The sequence below is a fragment of the Coturnix japonica genome, chromosome 2, assembly GCF_001577835.2.
Source record: "Coturnix japonica isolate 7356 chromosome 2, Coturnix japonica 2.1, whole genome shotgun sequence".
Classification (NCBI taxonomy): Eukaryota; Metazoa; Chordata; class Aves; order Galliformes; family Phasianidae; genus Coturnix; species Coturnix japonica.
This window is the reverse complement of record NC_029517.1, coordinates 50,583,311-50,604,468: the sequence shown is the minus strand read 5'-3', so window position 1 is coordinate 50,604,468 and position 21,158 is coordinate 50,583,311. Positions and strand designations below refer to the sequence as shown.

Below are 21,158 nucleotides of genomic sequence, written 5' to 3'. Positions count from 1 at the left end.
AACCCTTTGTTTTCAAAAGCCAGCTAAATATAAGAGCTCTGTGGTCTCGTGGCTAACATGCTGTGGGCAGGAAAAATAAATAATTAAACCCATCAAATAAATTGCTACTAATTGATCATTTAGCTCCACAAATGAATGTCTTCTGGCTGAAACAGTTATAAGTAAAGTGAAAATATACACATCTCATTTCTAATTAATAAGACATTGTTGTATCAAGTTGCAGAAATTATACTATTTGCTGAAGGCCATTGGAGATTTATTTGAGATTTTCTCAAAGGCTACTTGCATAATTAAAATATTTTTTTTAATATTAAATGAATCTTTGTGCATACTGACAAATAAATGCAAGGAAGAATAGAAGTTGTTTCTTGGGTAAAGATTAATTTTTGAGGTCTATTTACTTGTTTATTTTTTTATTTTTTGGCAGGAGATTAATGAGTTTGTATTAATTGTCTATATGGGACTAATTTTGTGTTATTTTGCCAGAGTTAGGAAGTGTTATACTGAAGGGGTCATTAGGAGGTATGCTAAAATAACTCAGATGTCTTTCTGATTTATCCGAAGAGGTGTTAGCCATCTCACCATATCTCCTAAATGCAGCAGCTTGTACTTTGTCAGTTCTCACCCTTCTCCTATCCCATTTTAAGGAAATTATTCTAAGAAGGATACTTGATCTCCATGCTTTTCTGGTGAAAGCACTATAATTTGGACTGCTCACACCAGAAGACTCTTGTTTAGTTTTCTCAGAGGAGATGGAGAGTGAGCAGAGTGAACTGCACTAACATCAAACAACTTCAGCTTCTCTTTGAGAAGACAATTCTTTGATGAATACGTCCTGACTGATGTCCTGTCTAAAGCAATGCTTTGGAAGAAGTGCTCACATAATTATGTGTAATATGTAGAAGGGTAACCCATCTGCCCTAAGCTTTACAAGTCAAAGTTATTCTTTGTCAGCTGAAGCAGTCACATCTAACAGAATCTGGCTTTTATTATTCAGCTGCATTTCCATGTCCTAAATTCTATTTTGGATTGTAGTGTACTGCAATTTCTTCTTGCAGTCAGGCTAAGAGTAACTTTTCTTTTTGAGGATATGTGTTATACAGGAGGCAAGCTGAGCAAGTTTACTTTGTTCCCCTTCTTCTATCCATTAGCTCAGAATGACCATAAACATATATTACAGGGAATGACAGAGTTCATGGTCCCACATCAGTGACATATTTGCGACTGCCTATCAGGTATTTATTTGCCTGTAGTACCAAAACCTTTGTATTGCAGACAGGATTATAAATTTGGTTTTGAGGATTTCTTCTGGCTGTAATGAGATTATTCTTCTGGCATGAGGGCTACAATTTAAACTGTTCCCTTTAAAGCCAAAGGTTTTGTGTTTCTGCTTTTGTAGCTGTCCAGATTCCTTCCATTTTAACTTAAGTTAGATATATATAAGGTGTTCTCTGTTTTCACTTGTCCTCTTTTAATCTTTTTTCCTTTTTCCAATGTATTTGTAGTATGGAAGAATGTGAAGCCCTGTGCACACGACTTGCTATTATGGTGAATGGAAGCTTCAAGTGTCTTGGTTCTCCCCAGCACATTAAAAACAGGTACTATATATAACCAACGGGTTTTCTGTAGCTACATTCAGTCTAAGAACAGGCTAGATATTTTAATAGTGCCAAGGCACGAACACTTAAGACTATTGAGCACATCTTTCTTATCCTGTCATCAATGAAGTTAAAAAAGACCCAATTGGGATATCTTAGCTAGCTAAATTGACAGAGGGCATTTCTACAGTGCTTTGTAATCTGTACTGGTACTTGAAAAAGACAGATCTGTATCTAAAAGAATCTCTTCTCCACTCAAACTGAGAAATGCATTATGAGATTTCAACATTCTATGATGTTATTGGATATCCTTTGAAATTATCAATACCTTCCTGGTGATAATTTCCTGTAAGAAGAAAAAGTACTTGGCAGGTCAGCAGCCAGTAAGGCAATGCATTTTGAACTACTGTTGTTTTCTAGTGAAATCACTGGTAATTTTAGGTATTTTTTTTCTATGTCTTTTTGCTTCCTTTTCATGGTGCAGATGAGCCTCTCTTCTGCTTCAGCTCTTATAAGTTAATTTAACATCTGTTAATGATGTTGTTTATTTAGAAATGGGTTTCAGTTCACCATAAAGAAAACAAAACCAGAAACTGAGGAGAGAACTGCTGCAATTTATAGATAGAGCATTTACATTTAGTAATAAGCAGAACTTTTATGGCATCCAGACAGCCAGCTGTGTAAAATGACATCACTTGTTTACAGGCTGCAAAGACACTGGTTTGTACCAGTTCAGCATTTAGCATTCTTAAGTGCAAATAAGCAGACTATACAAAAATTACTCTGCTGTGAATATAAGGCACCCTGTATCTCAGACAACGTTTTGTACCTTCAGAAGGACACTTCTAGCTTTTGGTCCTTCACTTTGTATAGAACTTTAGGTTTTTATTTTGATAGAAATATAGGCACTTACTTTCCAGCTGCAGTGGCTTAGCAGACACGAAATAGATACACTAATAAGCTATTTTCTTGCTAGGTTGTTTTTTGTTTTTCTTTTAACAGCAACGTAGGCTTTCAGATTTGTGAACTGGTTGGTGAAAAAGTTTGGGGTCTGCTTGACCTTGAAGAGGGCCATTCCACAAGCACTAGGTTCACTTTTATCTTCTCAGTGACTGTTATACCTCTCCTAATTTTTCATTTGGCATCATCTTTTTGTCCATCTTTTCAGGAAGTAAGACATCGGTCTCTTTTCCAGGCAACTACTTATAGAACAAGAAGTAGTGGCCTTAAGTTGTGCTAGGAGAGATTCAGGTAGGATATTAGGAAAAAAATTGCTCTCAGAAAGGGTTGTAATGCATTGGAACAGGCTGCCCAGGGAGGTAATGATTTCAGTGTTCCTGGAGGCGTTCAAGAAACGTGTAGTTGCGATGCTGAGGGACATGGTTAGTGGGCATGGTGGTGATGGGTTGACAGACTAGATGATCTTAGATGTCTTTTCTAATCTTAATGATTATATGATTCTAAACATGCTCCAAACATTCCAAACAGAAGTAGAACAGTTGTTTCTCAATTTGCTACACTCTTTGTAGATGTACATCTTTCAAGTCATAGTACAAAAATCAGTGTAGAAGAATAACTATATGATATGCAGAAGGTATCTTCAGATTCATTCAGAGGGCACCAGGACACTCGCAGATCAATAACTCAGGATCCAAAGCTGTATCTGCTCTTCTTTTAAGCTTAACAAAACCAGATCAAGATCAGCATGTTTGGTAGTTACTATAATTTTATAACATTATATAACATAATTATACATAATAATTATTCAGAATAATTATTCTTGAAATCATTATATATACAATGATTTTATGTCTGTAAAATGTATGCATATGTATAAACCCAAAACATTATATGCTAGGAATGTTTCATGCTATCATCAGGTCTGTGTTCCTTGTATCGCTATGACAGTTCTTTCATGCATGTCAGCGGCATTCTTGTGAGTTAACATGTGCACTAGACATCATTATTGCTGAATAATTACTTTCTACAGAACTCTGTAGCTGAAGCTGCAATAAGATTTTTGCTTAAGAAAGACTTAAAATCCCTTTATCTCCTACTTCACTGATTGTTTTAGTCTCCAAATTTTCCATACCTATTCAGAAATCCATTGAAGTTTTCTATAACTTCATAACCTTTACTATATAAAAGTACTCACTAGCAGTACCAAAGAATTTAATTAAAATCAAGCAGTTGTCTGAATTCTCTCCAACTGCATCATTCATTTTCTTGGCTTCTGAGAGCAAAAACAACTGTAGAGAGCACCGTCATAAGAGCTCATATATAAGCAGCTGTTAAAGATGTCTTTCTTTTTCTTTTATCTTTTTTGTTGGTTTTTTTTTTTAAAAAAAAAAAAACAAAAAAAAACTTTTCATGAGTTCTGGGAGAAACCGAACAGTGTCCCTGTTCTATTATTCTGCTGCTTTATCTTCCAAACTTCCCTCCAGTTAGAGGTCCTGACTGTGGTTTTCTTTACCTGACAATTCAGTTCTCCAACATAGACCCTGGGTTATCAGACATCCAATTAATAAGATAATCTTTAGGGGTTTAAAAGAACAATACTTCTGTTTAATTCACATTCCAAACTTATTTTTAGACAATTTCCAGATATACTATCACGTACCTTGTAGCGTTATGTGGGCTTGTACATCTGCATGAGATAGGGAAGAAAAGTAGGAATATTTACTTACTACTCTAAACCATTTAAATAATTAAGCTGTAATTATAGTAATCTCATCATTTTCTCACTTGCCATTTAATCTCTGAACATTTTGAAAACCCTCTAGTTCTGAATTTTGAAAGATTTTTTTCTTCCTGTTAAGGAATGCATTCCTTGGCTGGCAGGTGTTTTCCAAAGAAAAGATTTAGAAATCATGAGCTATAACTTAAGAAGGAATAAAGTTTTGTTCCACAGGTCATTGCTGATTAATTTCATTTTTCAGTGTTTTCCTGCATTAGCATTATTGTATTTGTACTTACTGCCTTTTCATATTGCTTTACAGTTCTACCAAGGAATGTTTGTGACAAAATGATGAAAAACATAAGGAAATCTAATTTTTCAGCATCTGATTTAATCTGAATTACTCATACATTAAAAATTATTACTTGATGGTGCTTTTGTGTGCCATGTGTGTGGATTAATTATACTGTCAATATACTTATATTACACCTACGTATATTCAAATATGTATATGTTTAATATACATATTACATACTTATATACAGACTGGATACTGGTACTTATATACAGTCTGTTAGACTGGATGATCTTGTAGGTCTTTTCCAATCTTGGTGATTCGGTGATTCTATCAAACTGGAATTACACCAAAATAAATTAACGGTGTCTATAGTTTTAGATTATTATGTGTGTGTTAGATTTTAAAACTCATTATTTCTTTCTTAAAAATAAACAGCTCTTGATATCTATTGTCTATTCTCAATTTGTGTCCATACATTAAATTATTCAAATATTTAAAAAATAAATTAAAATTGTCCTCATTTTGCATGTATTGAATGAAAGAAATGTAAACATCAGGTGAAAATTTAAACCAAAGAGAATTTCATATAGACTTTATTTATCATTGAACGTGTCCCTCATTGTAAGAAATTACAGTAGAAGCACATCTTGATATTTTATATGATTATATTAAAAATTCTTAGGATTTGTTTTCCTCTTTTAAATCTAGCCATTTTCCCTAGGATTACATTTTTCTTCTCTTGGGGATTCTGCCTGTCCTGATGGAAACTCTCAAAATTGTTTTGTTTGCTTTTCCTTTAGTACCAATTTAGCCCATTATGATCTACTTTCTGATGGATGTTTGATGAAGACTTAATGGGTCTTCCTTGGGGCCCTGTTAAATTTCCTTCTTTGCTGTGGTGGGAAGATTCAAGGATTCAGCTTTCTCTTTCAGCCCTTGGCAGATTGCAAAAGACTGTCTTGGACTGAATACAGGTTTGTCAGAAGGCAGTGCAAAATTCTGCTATGAAGAGCATGGATGGGCTCCAGGAAGATGCTAATGTGAAACATAAAAGCTTAATAGGGATATAAAAAGTGACACATGCTGCTTCTAATGTGTGAGACTTGATTTATTTTTTCAGCTCTTGTGCAAGCTTGTTACAAAAAGCTCATCCAAAATTGTCTCCTCACTACAATTGTATGTATTTGAGTTTCTTCTTCCAACTGTTGAGCCCTGTCTATATTTATCCATGTTCAAACAGATTTAAAGTACCCTCAAATAGTTCTTGGAAGTACATGTGTAACACTTCAAAAGAGATTTTTGTTGCACATAGCATATTTTTGAATAATGCCAAAAGAGGTGTTAGATAGGAAGGATAAACTGAAGGGTAATTTCCAAAAAGGTAGCATCTTAGTTCTAGACATAGCTTGTATGAGACGGATGTGTTAGCAGTTGTGTCTGTTAAAACGTGATTTCTGTTGACTTCTGCCAACTGAATCAGTTATTCTAAATTGTGAATGGATTACATCTAAACGCTCTCCACAGTATTCTCCATTATGCTTAATGTTATTCTAAAAACTCACAAAAGCATTTCCATGTTAGCTGCAGCTGGCCAGTCCTCTGGGAACAACATTTTGAATGCCATTCTTCATTCTAGGGCCATCTGGACAGACTTCTCTTAGCTGAATAACCCACACCAGCTTTTCAAGCACTGGACACATATCAAGTAATTGCTCAAATTGTATCAGCAAGCCATCTGATTAAATTACCCAGCAATTAATGTTTGTTATAGCAGAGTTAGAATGGAAAATGTGTTGCCAAGCTATTTACAACATTTTTTTTTTTTAGAAGGTTGATTAAGAATATTTTATTGCTTTCCTCAAGATAACTCTCACATTGGACTTCTTAAATAATCTCTCTTAAAGAGAGAATTAAAGATCACACTAATATTTCAGACTTCATTGGAAACAGTGTTATGATACTAACGTAAATATTAGCATTGACTTTCTTACTTGCTGTAAAATATAAATGTGATGACACACATATAATATAGCCTTTATTCATGTTGTTAGAAAGCATAAATTCCTTTTGTCCATGAAAAACATATTAAGGTAGTGGGTGTATACCTGTGTATTCATCTAATATTAGTCTCCCTTTCCAGAGGAAGGCTTGAAGAAAAAAAGTTATAGAACATTAAAAGACATGGACTGTTAGTTCAGTAATGGACAATATTTTCATGCTCATATTTAAATTTGTGCTACATTAATTCAGCCCTACAGTGCTGTATGTGCATCACAGTATAATGTCTTCGTCATTTTATACCATGTTTTCTGCAGGACACTGCAATAAAGCTGCATACATCTTCACTTAATGAACAGCTGAAAATGAATATTTCATATTCTCCTCCTGGCCTAGTATGTGATCTGTACCACTTTTATTAGGCATTTTTCAAATTTGTTTTAAATATTTGTCTGAGCAGTGCTTCATAAGTATCAACATTTATGCTTTTGACAGTATGTAATGGAAACAGGCTTTCAAATAATTATTTCCATTTTATAGAGATGTAACTGAAGCATTATAAACATTTTAAAGTTAAAAGGTTTTGGTCAGCCAATCTGAGCAGTTTGAGGCTAAATATATTAACATTACATGATATTCGATTCATTTGAAGTACAACATGGAACACCTGCTATCTTCAGCTTTAGAGGAAGGTAAATTAAATTCCTTCTGCTGATAGACTCTGGGTCTCAAGGTGGGCACACGGAATCACAGAATGGCTTAGCCCCAAACTTGTGCTGTGTGCAGGGCTGCCTCCCACCAGCTCACCTGCCCAGGGCCCCATCCAACCTGGCCTTCAGTGCCTCCATGGATGGGGCACCACAGCTTCTCTGGGCATCTGTGTTTGTGTTTGACAGTAAGAAATGATAATATTTCTACCTCCTACTTTTTTTGATTGAAGAGTCCCAGTGGACAACAATTCTGATTCTTTGTAGGCTGTACAATCAGCCTTGCATAAATGTACAGTGCTGCTGCTCCTATTTCTCAGGGAATGCAGAATGCAATAAATGTAGCAGGTCTCTAATACTTGCCTGTATGTGCAAACATCATATACATACATTTGAGCATGGAAAGATTTTTTCTGCATATTAACATCCAGTGAACAAGAGTTTGTGAGGCTCTTATGATGTATTTGGAGATTAATGCCTAAGCATTTAAATGTCTAAATTAAGAGAGCAGGGTAACACTGTACTCTGTATTGTTCATAATTTGAGACTTTCACAGTTATGGCAATAATATTGTTGAATACAGAAATTAACTTTTGGCAGCTTGAGAGATACACCTGAAGAGTGTATGAACAAAAATGCATGTACAATGCTATTGAACCAGTGTTACTTGTTGTTTTAATAGCTTTTTCTAATGTCTCTATTGTTACCTTGGAAAAATCATGATCAATTAAAAGAAGATGAAACTATCTATAAATAGCACATGGCAGACAGATTTTATAAGTTAACTGTTATTGTATCTAATTAAGTTTTTTGTTTGTTCAGCAGCACTGAGATTGCTCTGAATAACTGCAGAAAGAATTTGCATTTCATATTGATGGGATTTTTTTGCATTTTAAATTAACTTCTAAAAAATTTAAAACAGCTGTTTTACTTACCTCACATTTAGATAACCTTTTTTTCCTTCCTAGATATTGTATTTATCTGCCATTTGACAGATAAAATAATCGTGTTTATTTTGTGATTGAAAGTTACCATGAATTGTTATTTATTTTTTGTAATTCATTTTATTTCAATTTAGTACTTTTTTCCCCCCAATATTTTTTGAGGTTGTTTTTGTTTGTAATAGTTTTTAAGTTTTATTCTTTTTATAAGTTGTACTTTTTTTCTAGAGTTGCAAGGGGAATGACCTGAATCTGTATCCCGTGCTTGAATAATCATACTGGAATAACTAAGTTAGCTTGTTTCAATGAGACTTTACAAAAAGTAGAACCTTCTCTGTCTGCAAATGAATGCAAACTGAAGCCTTGTGGTGCACAGCTCAGTAACAAATTATTCCCCCACTTTGATTTATGGCATATATTCTGGAAGATGCAGTTCCTTTCAGATGTTAAGTGGCGATGTTCTTTTTATTATTTTTTTGTTATTCAGTAATGCCATATTGAAGTAATCTTTTGATCAATCAGACTAGTGCATGCATAAAGTATGCACAGTATATTTCCACCGGTAAACTTTTTGGGAGCTGTTATTTTTTTGATGTATATTCTTATAAACATACACAAATATAGAAACACATACATACATATTTGTTCTAAAATTTATGATGCTTTGCTTATGCATTGAGAATTAGGAAATAAGGCCATGCTCATGTTTTGCTGAGGTTTCTTTCAGCAGTTTTGGTGTAGGGATTTGGAAAGCGTGTGTTCAGGGAACTAATCGTTCTTGACTCTGCTGTAAATTTAAACAGTGGTTTCTACATTAGATAAGGTTTGTTTGTGGTCAAGCAGCTCTAAACAATTTTCAAAGAAAATTATTATACAGCAAATAGAAGTCCGCTGATAATGAACTTTGCTACCTTCCATAGAAAACAGGATGTCATGGGCTAGTTTTGGAAAACACTGGGTTAGTACCTCTAAGATCCCAATGTGGCCACTTAATGGTAGGCTCATCCAAGCAACCACAAAACACTGCGTTCCAGCAAGTTCTCTTGTCCCAGAAGCAGACACTGTGAAGTTAGCATTTCTTGATTTGCTTCCAGACGTATCTCCTCTATTTGTTATTTGTAAGAATTTTCAACCCTTGGGCAACTGAATCCCCTTCCACTTCCATGGCAAGACTTGAAGGAGCCCTAAGCAGTCAGGGGTCTTGCTTTTCAGTACAGTTCTGTGGCTGCATCTTGTGTGGAGACAATTGAACTGGTGTTATGTTGCTTTATCCTTCTAGTACTGGCAGTATGGCTGTAGAAGTACATCAAAAGTGCAAACCCCTTCTCAGAACAGGGAAACCATTTGGGCAATTAGCCCAGGTAGACCTCTGCTTTGTTTCTTACTATCAGCTACAAGGTCAGACTTTAGACCTACCTAACACAGTATTCACAGTCACTAATATAGCCAGGAGAGAAAAGTCCAGGTACAAGATAAACACATCAAGATACTTTTCCATGTAAGTCAACCAGCCTTCAGCAATTTGCTGCTTAGAGAATTCCTAAGCCAAAAAGTGTTTTTAGTGGATTTTTCCCCCTGTGAATTTCTCTAACCTCTTATTCAACTCATGTAAAATTCTGGCATCCAGCATATCCTGTGTCAACAAGTCCCACCATTTTCCTGAATTTGAATTGCCTTCCCTCTAATTCAATTTGATACCCCTTAGTCTTGCATAACAAACAGTGACATAGGAGAGTGGTGAAGCATTCCTTAATTGTATAGTCTAGGCCAGTCATGATATGGGGTTTTATAAAACACCCTTGTTCTACCCAAATCATCTGAAAAGTTTGAGCCCATTTTACAAATCCTGATATGGAAATTCTTGCCATATTGTGCTCCTTTTTCCCCCTGTTTTTTGAGTGGCTCAGAGAGCTTCACGGCCTGTACATTTATAGGTGTGGAGCAGTTGGATGCATTTTTTGTAGTTTTCACTAAGTTCATACTTCACTGGATGTTGCTGTTGATATAACAGTTTAAAATCAGGTCGGCAGTTTAGATGTTTGTTTCAGTCTCATGGTGGCATTTTAGTAGTTAAAACACTCAACGCCACTAGAACCAAAGACAACTTTAAAGAATTAGTTTGAATGAAAGAGAAACAGGAAAAATATTTTAGTTAGAATACGTGTTTGTGTCTCTGTGTGCATATACACAGATAAAAACGCAGGGGATGTTAAAGTACTATGACAGAAATAAGCAATGGAAAATATCTTCGTTAATTAGCATTGAAGAAATGGTGATTCTTTTGCAACAGATGGCTGCTGAACAGGTGTTCTGGCTCAACTTAAGCCATTTTCATGGTAATGTTTCCCCACATAGGTTTTGAACTATTAGGTGTTAAAGGTTCAATCCTAGCAGAGCTATTCAAACCAGACTGTGCTTTACTCTATGATTCCAGTTTGGGTTTCTGAATTAATTATATTGTCTGATTCAGAGAGGAAAACAGAGTGGAAAAAAATGGTCAACTCAATATTCATTGCCTCAGTTTACTACTGGAAGCATCTTGCTGATGCTTATATCAACTTACTCTGTGTAGGGAGTTGCTGAGCTGAAATGAATTACAAAATTAAGATACAGAAAACCATAATTGGACTTGCTACAAGAAAAGAGAAATCTTTTAAAGTTTTATGTTTGTACTGTGCTGGTGTTTATGCCATTCACAATCAAGAACTGAGACAGTTGCACAGGTTTATTAGTCTATGCTAATCAGAATTTTGATTTATTTTTTTTGGAAAATTCATTGCATGAAACATTTTCATTTTATGAGACCATTGAACAGCTCCACAAGCCAGTATTTTTCAAACTGTGATTCAGCAGCGGATGGCTAGAAATGCCAGAAAATTGTTCAGAATCAATGATCTCTTGTAAAGCGTTGCCTCAAGTTGTCTGTCATCTGAATTGAACATTCTTGTTAACTATATCCTTCTTTGTAATATCTTTTTTATTGTCACTTGTATTTTGCAGGGGTGATGCTATGCATTTAAAAGATTTAATTACAGATGAATTTTTAATTTTTCTTTTTAGTAAATCATTATGAGGCAAACCAGCCAGCCACTGTTTTGGATTTCACCTTGTTGTGGATCTCTTTTGTGTAACAGCACCATTCATCTGTCAGGTCACACTGGGCAGCAAACAGCTGATACCCACAGTTTTGCCTGGAGATAATTTAACTCACAGATCATCTCTCAAGAAGGAACAAATAGATCTGCATCATGTTTGGATCTTCTTGCTACATTTCAAGTGGTTTCATGGTTCTATTTGACTAAAAACAAATCAAAAGACCCAACTAACCAAAAATGAAAAAGAAAAAAAAAAAAAAAAAAAGAAAAAAGAAAAAGAAAGTAAAAGATTAAAACAACCAAAAGTTTCTGTAGTTGAGAAAAGCAGATTCATTGAGATTTTATCATGTGAAAATGTGCTTCAGTCCTTCCAGACCCATTTGACTCAGCCACAACTGTGAATAAGACAGGTATAGCCAGCAAGGAACATTGTTGTGAGTAACAGGGAGGAAAGTAACTAGAAACAGAAGAACTGCAGTAAAGAATTTGGGGTTGAATAATTGTACCGGTGGTGAGTAAAGAAAAGGAAATAATGTTGGCATGAATGATGTGGGAGTGCTGGAGGGGGAATACAGAGGAACTGATAGGTTCCTGGGAGGATGTGGACATGTAACCTCAGCTTCTTGTCTTCCTCCCAGCTCTGCCTTTCCATTACTCATGGGAACAGATGCAGTTTGGAGCCATGGAAATGAAATCTCTTGAATCTGTGCTGCATAACTTCTGCCACTTACGCAACATACACGAGGCTTTTGTTGCCCTTTCAGTGTTGATAGGTTTATTGGAATTTCCCCAGTTACATATATTAGCAGCGAGTAAATCTAATAAAAAAATAATGTGTTGGCTAGATTGCCTGTACTTAACTTTTATCACATGTATATTGAGAGAGAAATTCATTTCCTAAATTATTCTATGAGACATATTGTGTGGCCATAGATCTTAAGAATATTCATTGTCTTTGCCATCAACCTAAGTAACTGTTTACTCTGCATGTGCAAAAACATATTGTGCACACATTTCTTGAAATACTAACTTAGCTGCTTTGTTAAAAGGTTTGAAGTGTCACATCGTGAGGAAAGTTAAAATAAGAATTTTTGTTCTGTTTATGATAGGTGATTTTCATAGGTTTTGGGTTTTTTTTTTTGTAGTGTCATAATTAATCACAGTATCACAATCTTGTGCGGGTTGGAAGGGACCTTAGAGATCATCAAGTCCAATCCCCCGGATTCGAGCCCCTGTGTAGCAGAGCGGCACTTCTACCACTTGCACCACAGGGGGATTCGAACCCGGGCCCCGGTGTTGCAAAGCGGCATTCCTACCACTGCACGACCGGGGCACACAATGTATACTTCATTTAATGTACACTACATTGTGTAATGAAACGTAGTATTGTAATTAAAACCTAGGGATAACAAAGTTTGGGTTTATTGTTTGTTTATATTTGTTATCATTAATTTAGCAACTTTCTCATTGAAATCATTATCTACTAGTAAATAGTAAAGCGGTAATATCCCAGTGATAATGCAGTAGGCATACACATTGTTTTATTTGCCATAATCATTACAGGAAAATTAATTGAAACAAGTGTTCTTGCTGCCATCATAGTGTACACAAATGAGTCTGTATTTCTGCATATCATTTGCAGGTTTGGAGATGGCTATTCTGTCAAAGTTTGGCTTAGCAAAGAAATAAGCTATCAAAAAATGATTCTGGACTGTCTAAAGCTGCATTTTCCTGGATCACAATTTAAGGTACAGTTAAAATTCCTCATTATAGTAATTATTGTAAGGCAAGATGAAGAGTGGGCTGATATGAACAATGTTTATATGGCTTTAGATACATTGATTTTTCTGAAGAAAGTATTCATGAGCATCTCTTTCATTTTCTTATTAAGCATTTCTTATAAATCTGACTTTCGATATTGATTAAGTCAATTCCAAAGTAATTTAAGCGGCATAAATATATATAGGGCCTTTCTCTGAGTAATAATTTCATTTTGATTTTATTGTTGACCAAGTCGAACTTGTATTTGCTTTTATTGATTTCTGATAAGATTCACAGATGTGTGTATTCATATACATATATACATGAATGTAAAGCGTATGTGAATTTTTAAATATATATGTATTTTTTTCCAGGAAGCTTATCAGTAAATGCACAGCATTAAGAGAGAGAGACTTCTGTCAGGCTGAAATTTAGTTTTGTTGTTTTTTTTCTTTAAAGTTGTAGAGCATCCTACTGCAGAGATTGTTAATCAGACAAAATACACTGTTGTTTAAAAGCTCATGTTTTTTGTGTTAACCAGAGAGCCAACTTTGAGATCAATCTGGTTGTAGCAGGCATCACTTCATCATCATGTGTACTCACCTTTATCTATTTTTGTTGGTTTTGCTTCTTTTAAGGGACAACATCTTAACTTGCTTGAATACCATGTACCACGAAGTGAGGGATGTTTAGCTGAGCTCTTCAGAATCCTAGAGAACTACAAAGCTTTTCTCCAAATCAAACACTATTCCATAAGCCAAACTACACTGGAGCAGGTATTTTATTCTTTTTTTCAGCAGTTCCAGACCATCTCAGGTTAATCACATTAACCTTATTGCTCTCACACTGTGGATAAGCATAAAACAGCATGAGTAGGCGCATATACGGCTGGACTGGATAATCTTGTAGATCTTTTCCAGTCTTGCTGATTCCATGATTCTATGATACTTGCTATGTAAGCAAGCTTAATCACTGTTTAAATAACTCTGATTTGTGCAGGGTCAGAGGGTGGGACTGTGAACTGCCACTGCCACCGTCTAATAGTTGAGATCCTATTAATGCCCTTCAAGAGACTGAACAAGCCTGAAAATCACAGTAAATCATAGGCTTACAGGCCATTTTCCTTTGAGGGTTTTCTTCTGTGGTATTACAGTACACAGTAGAGAGCACAGTATAAATGCACCAGCAGACTGAAGAGATAGTGCTATTAGTGACTGTGAAATCCTATTTGGGCAGAAGGAACAAGAGAACAATAGCAAGTATGACATTTCTGAGTGGCTGTGATGTGTTTGAGCATCCTTGTATGTAACTTCTTGTTATGTATTCTGCAACTGAAGGAGCTGCATTTGGTCAAAATATTAACTTTGTATGATAAATGGTGTGAAGTTATTCCTTTTACCCTAGTGCAAATCATTAATGAAATATTCTGATTTGTACTAATCTTTTTAATGGCTTTTGAATTATCTGTTCGCAAAACGGATGAATATAAGATGATTTGAGCCTGATGATCAGGAATAGTTCACACAAGCTTACTTCTCTGCATTATTCATGGTGATTCATCACCTCAGTCACCTCCTATTGCTTTCTCCCCAAGACAAACTGAGTGTCACTTTTAAACAAGAACATAGTTCTCTTGAATAATAAACACCCTTATTATTCACTCCAAGTTTGTTTGCATATGAATACGATCATTTGAATCAAGAAAAAACATCTCTTCTGCTCCATTCCTTGCTGTCAAATAGTTGTGTGATTAAAAAGCAAACAAGCCTTTCTGTAGTAAATTCTGTTCAGGGAAAACAACAACAACAAGAACAAAAAGCAATTATAAAGTAGGCATGGGAGTTGTTGAGTAGTCACTGGGCAGTGCTCAGAAGTAAACCTTTGCCTTGAAGTATCCAGACCATCATCTAATGGCGTTTGATAGAAATAACAGGGTCAAGTTCTGTCATGCTTGCTGGAAGAAATGTTGCTCAAATAGGCTTACTCAGTTATCTTTATTCTAAAAAAGAGACAGAGGAGACTCTTTAGCTTTCTTTATTCAAATAAAGGGAGAGTCCATGGGAACAGTCTCCTCAGGGTCTCTCAAAGTATCAGAGGTAACAGCCCCCCTTTTATCCCTATATCCCAATCACATTGTCCCTCCTCCTTTCCTCACTGGCTGAAGTACTTGGAGGTTACAGACTTCCCAGTCTGCCTAATACATGTTTCCCCCTGTATGTGATCCCCCTTCATGTCATGCATCGCGTGTGTAATTAACTCCAAATTTATGATGGAATTAATAAAAGTTCACAGGGTGTAGAAGTTAATTAGGCTATTCAGCCTGTGTAGTAAGTCCAACATCCATAAGTTCAAGTTGTCAATCAAACTTTATGTATGAATCTTATTTGGTGAGACATGAAGTGGAGAGGAAGCTGTAAGCCTCTGCACAACTTGTCTACAAGGACACCTTGCTTGCAAGGCTCTTTTATCTCATGCTAATTCAAGTGCAAAGAAAAACAATTATTTCCCAGTAACTCACTTTACCATTGTTTTTTACAGTTCATCAACCTCTCTGTTAGCTGGAGAGGTGAAGAGGGTTTCTTTATAGAGTTTGCAAAACATATCTCTATAGGGATCCTCACAGCAGAAACTGTTAATTTTTGTGTTGGAGAAGCAACTGAAAAAAATCACCAGCCAAGTCCCTGAATTTTCTGTTACTGTTATTTTGAAAATCCTACTTCTTTCTTGTCTTACAGGTATTCATTAATTTTGCTACACAGCAGCAAGGAATCTCACTTTCTTCACAAGAATCTCCCACTGTTCGCCAAGGCCACCTGGCAGTTTAGGATCAGAACTGGATACAGTTTCAACAGCATGTGTGTGTGTTTGTGTGTGTGTATATATATATATATATATATATATATATATAAACACATTTTACATGCAATGAAAATTTTCATCTGTTAACAGTTTGTGAGAAGCATGTAGTAGGAGCAGAGGTGAGTTGGCAAGTGTAGATCAAAAGGAATGTTATCAGTTCTCAATAATACAATAGAGTAGTGACCTGCAAACAAGAACTCTGCGAGAAACGTATGTTTCGAAACAAACTGCAATTTTATAATAAAAAGGGCCAAATTAATGTAGCTTTGCAGAGCATAAAAAGACTTGTCTGAAATGTCACTGTGTATAATGCATTTTCTTTTGGTAGTAGATCTATATTCATTTGACTACAGTAATTTTCTCTTGCATGCACACTTAGTAAATAATTTTTACGTGACAAGTAAAGAAAAACTTATCGAATGGAAGAAATTGCTAACCTATCAACTGACATTTGTATTTAATAGCACAAATTGAGAGCCTTTTGACTCCTGCATTAACTCAGATCTGTGTTGTGACAAGTTAAATTAGCCTTTTTATTGTATAACGGATGCACTGTATTCCATGTGGATTTATGCTGAATAGGGTATTAGTGTACTAGTCTGCCTCCTAGTTATGTAAAGTAAATTTAATAAGGTTTCATAAATCATACTTGACAATGAGTTTTCCCTTATGCCTACAGGTTGTTGCTGGAGAATTCTCAAGTATCTCTTTAATAACCTATTTCATTTTCCCCAGCGTTTTCTTTCTTCCTCCCTCCCCTAAAAAATCTGTTTTAGGATTATGTTAAAGAAATAAGCATTCAGACATTGATCAATAAACTTTTCAATAAATGTGTATTATGGTCTTATGTACTTCATGTAAGGTCATTCCAGGGCCTTCAACTTTCACATGTGTAAACAAAGTAGACATTTAATAACTAAATACTTGTGTATTGCACTGAAAGAAAGGAAAAAAAACAACAACAAAAAAAACAATGAAAAAAATCTTGAGAAAAATGACTGGCTTTTCCAAGACAGTTCCTTTGGTGATCCTGTAGAAGTAGCTGATAAGATGTTTGTTGGACTGTATTGCCAAATATTTTAAACTGTAGAACCTGTGACTTAGAACTGTATTCCTGCAATATAGCTCTGGGGTGGGCAGGGTATTAATCATTGAAAGGGCTTCTAATGTGGAATCTACAGTATAGTGTCAGAGCTCTGCCATGTTCCTCAAGATCCAAAGCACAGAAGAACCATCAAAACTCAGCACTCACCAATACAATGGGATGGTCATGTTTAAGATGAAATCCGTTATCTTTAATTTCTGCATGAGGTATTGTGAAGATTCCATCAAAACAATAATGGTTAGTATTAACACAGCAGAATGTGAAAAAATCAGAGGGTGAAAGAAAACAGATACTGAAAATTTGGGCAGAACTGGGTATGTTATCATAAAATTGTACTGCTTAATTTCAGGATCTTGGGGTGGCAGAAACAGCATACAAGGCACAGCCAGGCATCTTTTAGTCATAGTTTGAATTCACTTAACAGGTGAATGTTTCTGAAACTTTTGCTGGGATGGAAAAACAGAAAGGACAGCATGGCAAGAATTTATTGTTTGTTTGTTTTTTGATGTTTTTTTTCTGTTCATATGTTTAGATCTGTAAATTGGTTACATTGTTTCTTTTCTTTCCTTCTTTCTTTCACTCACTTTCCTTCCATCCTTCTTCCTTTTCATCCTTCCTCCCCCTTCCTCTCTCTTCCCATTCCTTTTCTTCTCTGATATCTCTATCTTTCAACCATCTCAAGTCCTTAAAAAATAAACAAACGTAAGGAAATCTAATAGATTGCTTTAGGAAAAGAGATAGCGTTAGTTCCCTGGGTGTAAGGAAGCCTAGCCAAAAGGTTTGAAATTATGAGAAGAGAGCCTATTCCTGCCTAGGAAGTGGGACAAGGAGTTGAAGTAATAAAACAGTCCTGCCTAGGTCAAGGGAAGCATAAAAGAATACAGGACTTACCGTGGTGAAACTCAGAAATGATGGCCTACCTGAATGTGTAGATAGAGGAACTTTTTCAGGGTTTGGCGGTGTAACACTAATTAAATGTCATTTTTTTCTGATTAAAACATGAAAGATTATATTGCTGTAATAGATGAGTACGGTAAATAAGGTTTACTCCAGACTGATGGTTGAGTAAATCCAGTTAACAGTGCTTTTCTTTTTTTAAATTGCTTCATATGCATCTCAAGAGACCCAATTTAATTCAGGCAAGTAGCAAACAATGTTTGTCTTCCAATCCTTTATAGTTGAAGAAGGTCAAAATCTAATTGAGTTCCAGCGTACTGGGTTCTGTCTCAGAGGACATTTTCCCTTTCCTTGACTTGCTGCATTCCTGAAATATGTAAGTTTCAAGACCACTTTTTGAAGATTTTTTTTTTTTAATTAAAAAGAAAAAGTACTAAACTTGTGGACAGAAAAGGCCATTTATATGTTAATGATGAAAGAGTCCTTGAATTCACAGATCATGCAGAAATACCTCTTCTAATACCCCTAAATTCTGAATCAAAGACAGCTAAGGATTTTAAACAATAACTACTCTTGTGAGATTTTAAATAGAGTGGGCTCATATTATTTCAGCTGGAAATTTCTCTGTGAAAAAACGCCCTTCACCCCGAGTGCTAAACTGGTATTAAGCTCAAATTTAGAAAATCAACTGAATATCTCAAATGCTTAACAGTGAAACTGAGGAGATCATTTTCATATTTTTGAGAGACTAATCCACTATGTAAGTTATCAGAAGATCTTCTACCAACCACAGAGTAGATTGTTTGAGGCCCTGGCTTAATTTATGTAAAATTATAAAATGAGCTTAGTAAAAATATACTGTAAGTCTAAAGCTTAAATCAAAGAACCACAAGTTCAATAAAGGTGGAGGAGTAATCGGAGTAGTAGACAAGATGGCAAAACTCATCAACTGAAGTTTTTTATCCTGCTTTGTGTTTAATTTCTGTAGATTTTTGCAATGAAAAGAAGGAGTTTAGCTCCTGGTTTGGTTCAGTCATGACAAAAATTGTAAATTTCACTCAGATTAGTGGAAGATGTGACTTCCAGCAGAGCGTTTTAAGCTTGTTTGTCCTTGTGAAATCTGGGATCTGAAATCTCCGTAATTAGGGAGCTGAGTCTGACTCTTGTTGAAAATGCTCGACTTACACATTAGTCTAAACTTAATTTAGGTAAGAATATTACTTCCCTGGTCTTTTCCTAGTAAAAACAGACAGTTTCTTTGATTCAGTTTAATGTGATTTAATCCATTTGTATCAACACATTCAAATTTTCTTTCTAAAGAATAGGCAGATCAAAGCTAGCAATGTGAATACCTTTCTGCAAGTGATTAAGTGAGCCTGCGAAGTCAGGCAGTTTTCCTGAGGCAGTAACAAAAGAGAAGATGCTTTCTGAGTTGCATGTTAGGTACTTGCCAGTAGAACTAATACTGCAAGTGCAATGAAATAGGGCAGCAGGTGCCAAGCAGAAATTGCAGCTATCTTGTTCTTGCAGAGGAAGCAATAGTCTGCTGCTTTCACCAGGCAAGGTTCTGCTGAATGTTTTAGCAGATGAGTTCTTCATGCTGAATAATGATACAGAGTACTGAAGTAGTCAAAGCATTTTTCTCCTTAATTAAGTTTTAGTAACATAGTGAATGCTGTTTCTGCAGTGCCCTTGTGCCAATTGCTATGTGGAAATATGTGTTGGGACAAATTTTGCCTCCTGCAATGGCTTTGAGAAAGACATAATCAAAGACTTTTGCACTGTAAAAGCATATGCGCATCCTTAGCTTAGGTAGATCAAATCAGCAGTGTCCATATCTTCTTTCCCACAAAATGAAAGTTGTGAAACCTAAAAAAAAATAAACTATGTAAGCAAATTGTTACATTTACTAGTCAGATTTCCATGTTCAACCTATTTATTCCAGTTATAGGATAATATACATGGATAATTTTGCTTCTTGTTAGGCTGCTGGTGGCGTGAACTATTTAAAGGAATACCTTGGAACTCAGCTCACTTACCCAGCAGGAACCAAACAGGATCCTCTAACATGCTGCAGTGTAAGGTAATATCAAACAGGAGTCCTTCCACCCTTGTAATGAGGCAGTTATGATTTAATATTAAGTGTATTGCACATAAATTAAGGAAAATAATAGAAACATCTTTTAACTTCTGTTGCAATAAAAAAATGCAAACTTGACTCCGTGTAGCATTTTGACATTTATTCCTGATCTACACACATTATTAGGTTCAAAAATTAAACCCCTGCAAAACCTTAGCAGTTCTCTAAGAACTGAATCTTTTGGAACTTGATTCAACTTCTAAAAAAAAGTGGAGTTTGTTTTTTTCCCTTTTAATTTGTTTCAGAGCTGGTTTGTAAAACTTGAAAAATTTTGAGAGAGAGAGCTTGAGTGAAGAAACGTGTGGGATTTGTTGTAGGTAGAGTGGGATATTCACATAATGATTAGCTAAGGAGATATAGGTAATGGTAAGTGTCCAAAAAGACGTGTTGTTTTCTTAATAGAAGTCTCTTAATATGTATCAGTTTTATTAGTAATATGTGATTCAACAATAGGTTGAATCTAGATAGAAGAAAGTTCTCTGTCTCTGAAAGGTAAGGGTTAAGTTCATGCACAACATTTTGAATTTGTTTCCCCCAGTTTAGTAGTCTCTCTTTTACTAATTGTTTATTTTAGATTAACAGGCAGGAAAAGTTAATACATAAAATATATCTTCAGTATCTTTTTATGTTTTGAAAACTGTGTAATTAGAAATAGATTTTCTAGATATACATCAATTAGGTAACAGAGGAATTGAAGCATCCACCTATATAAAATACTATAAAGCATCCAACATTCTATTTTTGTTTTTATTGCCCATTTTTTAATATTTCAATAAAAAATATGAAAAAGCAAAATAATTATTGTTAATTATATACACTATCCTATATTTTATGTGTCCCAAGACAATTCTTCCCTCACTGCAGTTCAGGCAAGCCAAAAGCTTGGATACCCGTGCATATAAAGTTTTAAAATGGTGCTCACTGAAATGTTTTACAATACATATGAGTTACTGCATATATATTACTTAGATTTCTACCTTAAATCTAAGTATGAATAAATATGTCCATAATTACATAAGTTAAATTAGGAAAAGAATAGATTTAGCTTTTTGCTATCTGGATGCCTTTGAGTCTACAGTTTG

At 35.2% G+C, this 21,158-nt stretch overlaps 1 protein-coding gene across 1 annotated transcript in view; it reads left to right on the top strand.

Moving 5' to 3' along the window:
- ABCA13 (ATP binding cassette subfamily A member 13) overlaps positions 1-16,128 on the top strand; it is a 164,803-nt gene extending 148,675 nt beyond the window's left edge. Inside the window, exons 57-60 of the mRNA XM_032442584.1 lie at positions 1,506-1,598; positions 12,957-13,062; positions 13,714-13,851; positions 15,811-16,128. Coding sequence (XP_032298475.1) covers positions 1,506-1,598; positions 12,957-13,062; positions 13,714-13,851; positions 15,811-15,900 — 427 coding nt within the window. The 3' untranslated portion in view covers positions 15,901-16,128. The remainder of the gene's footprint in view (positions 1-1,505; positions 1,599-12,956; positions 13,063-13,713; positions 13,852-15,810) is intronic.
- The last annotated feature ends 5,030 nt before the right edge of the window (positions 16,129-21,158 follow it).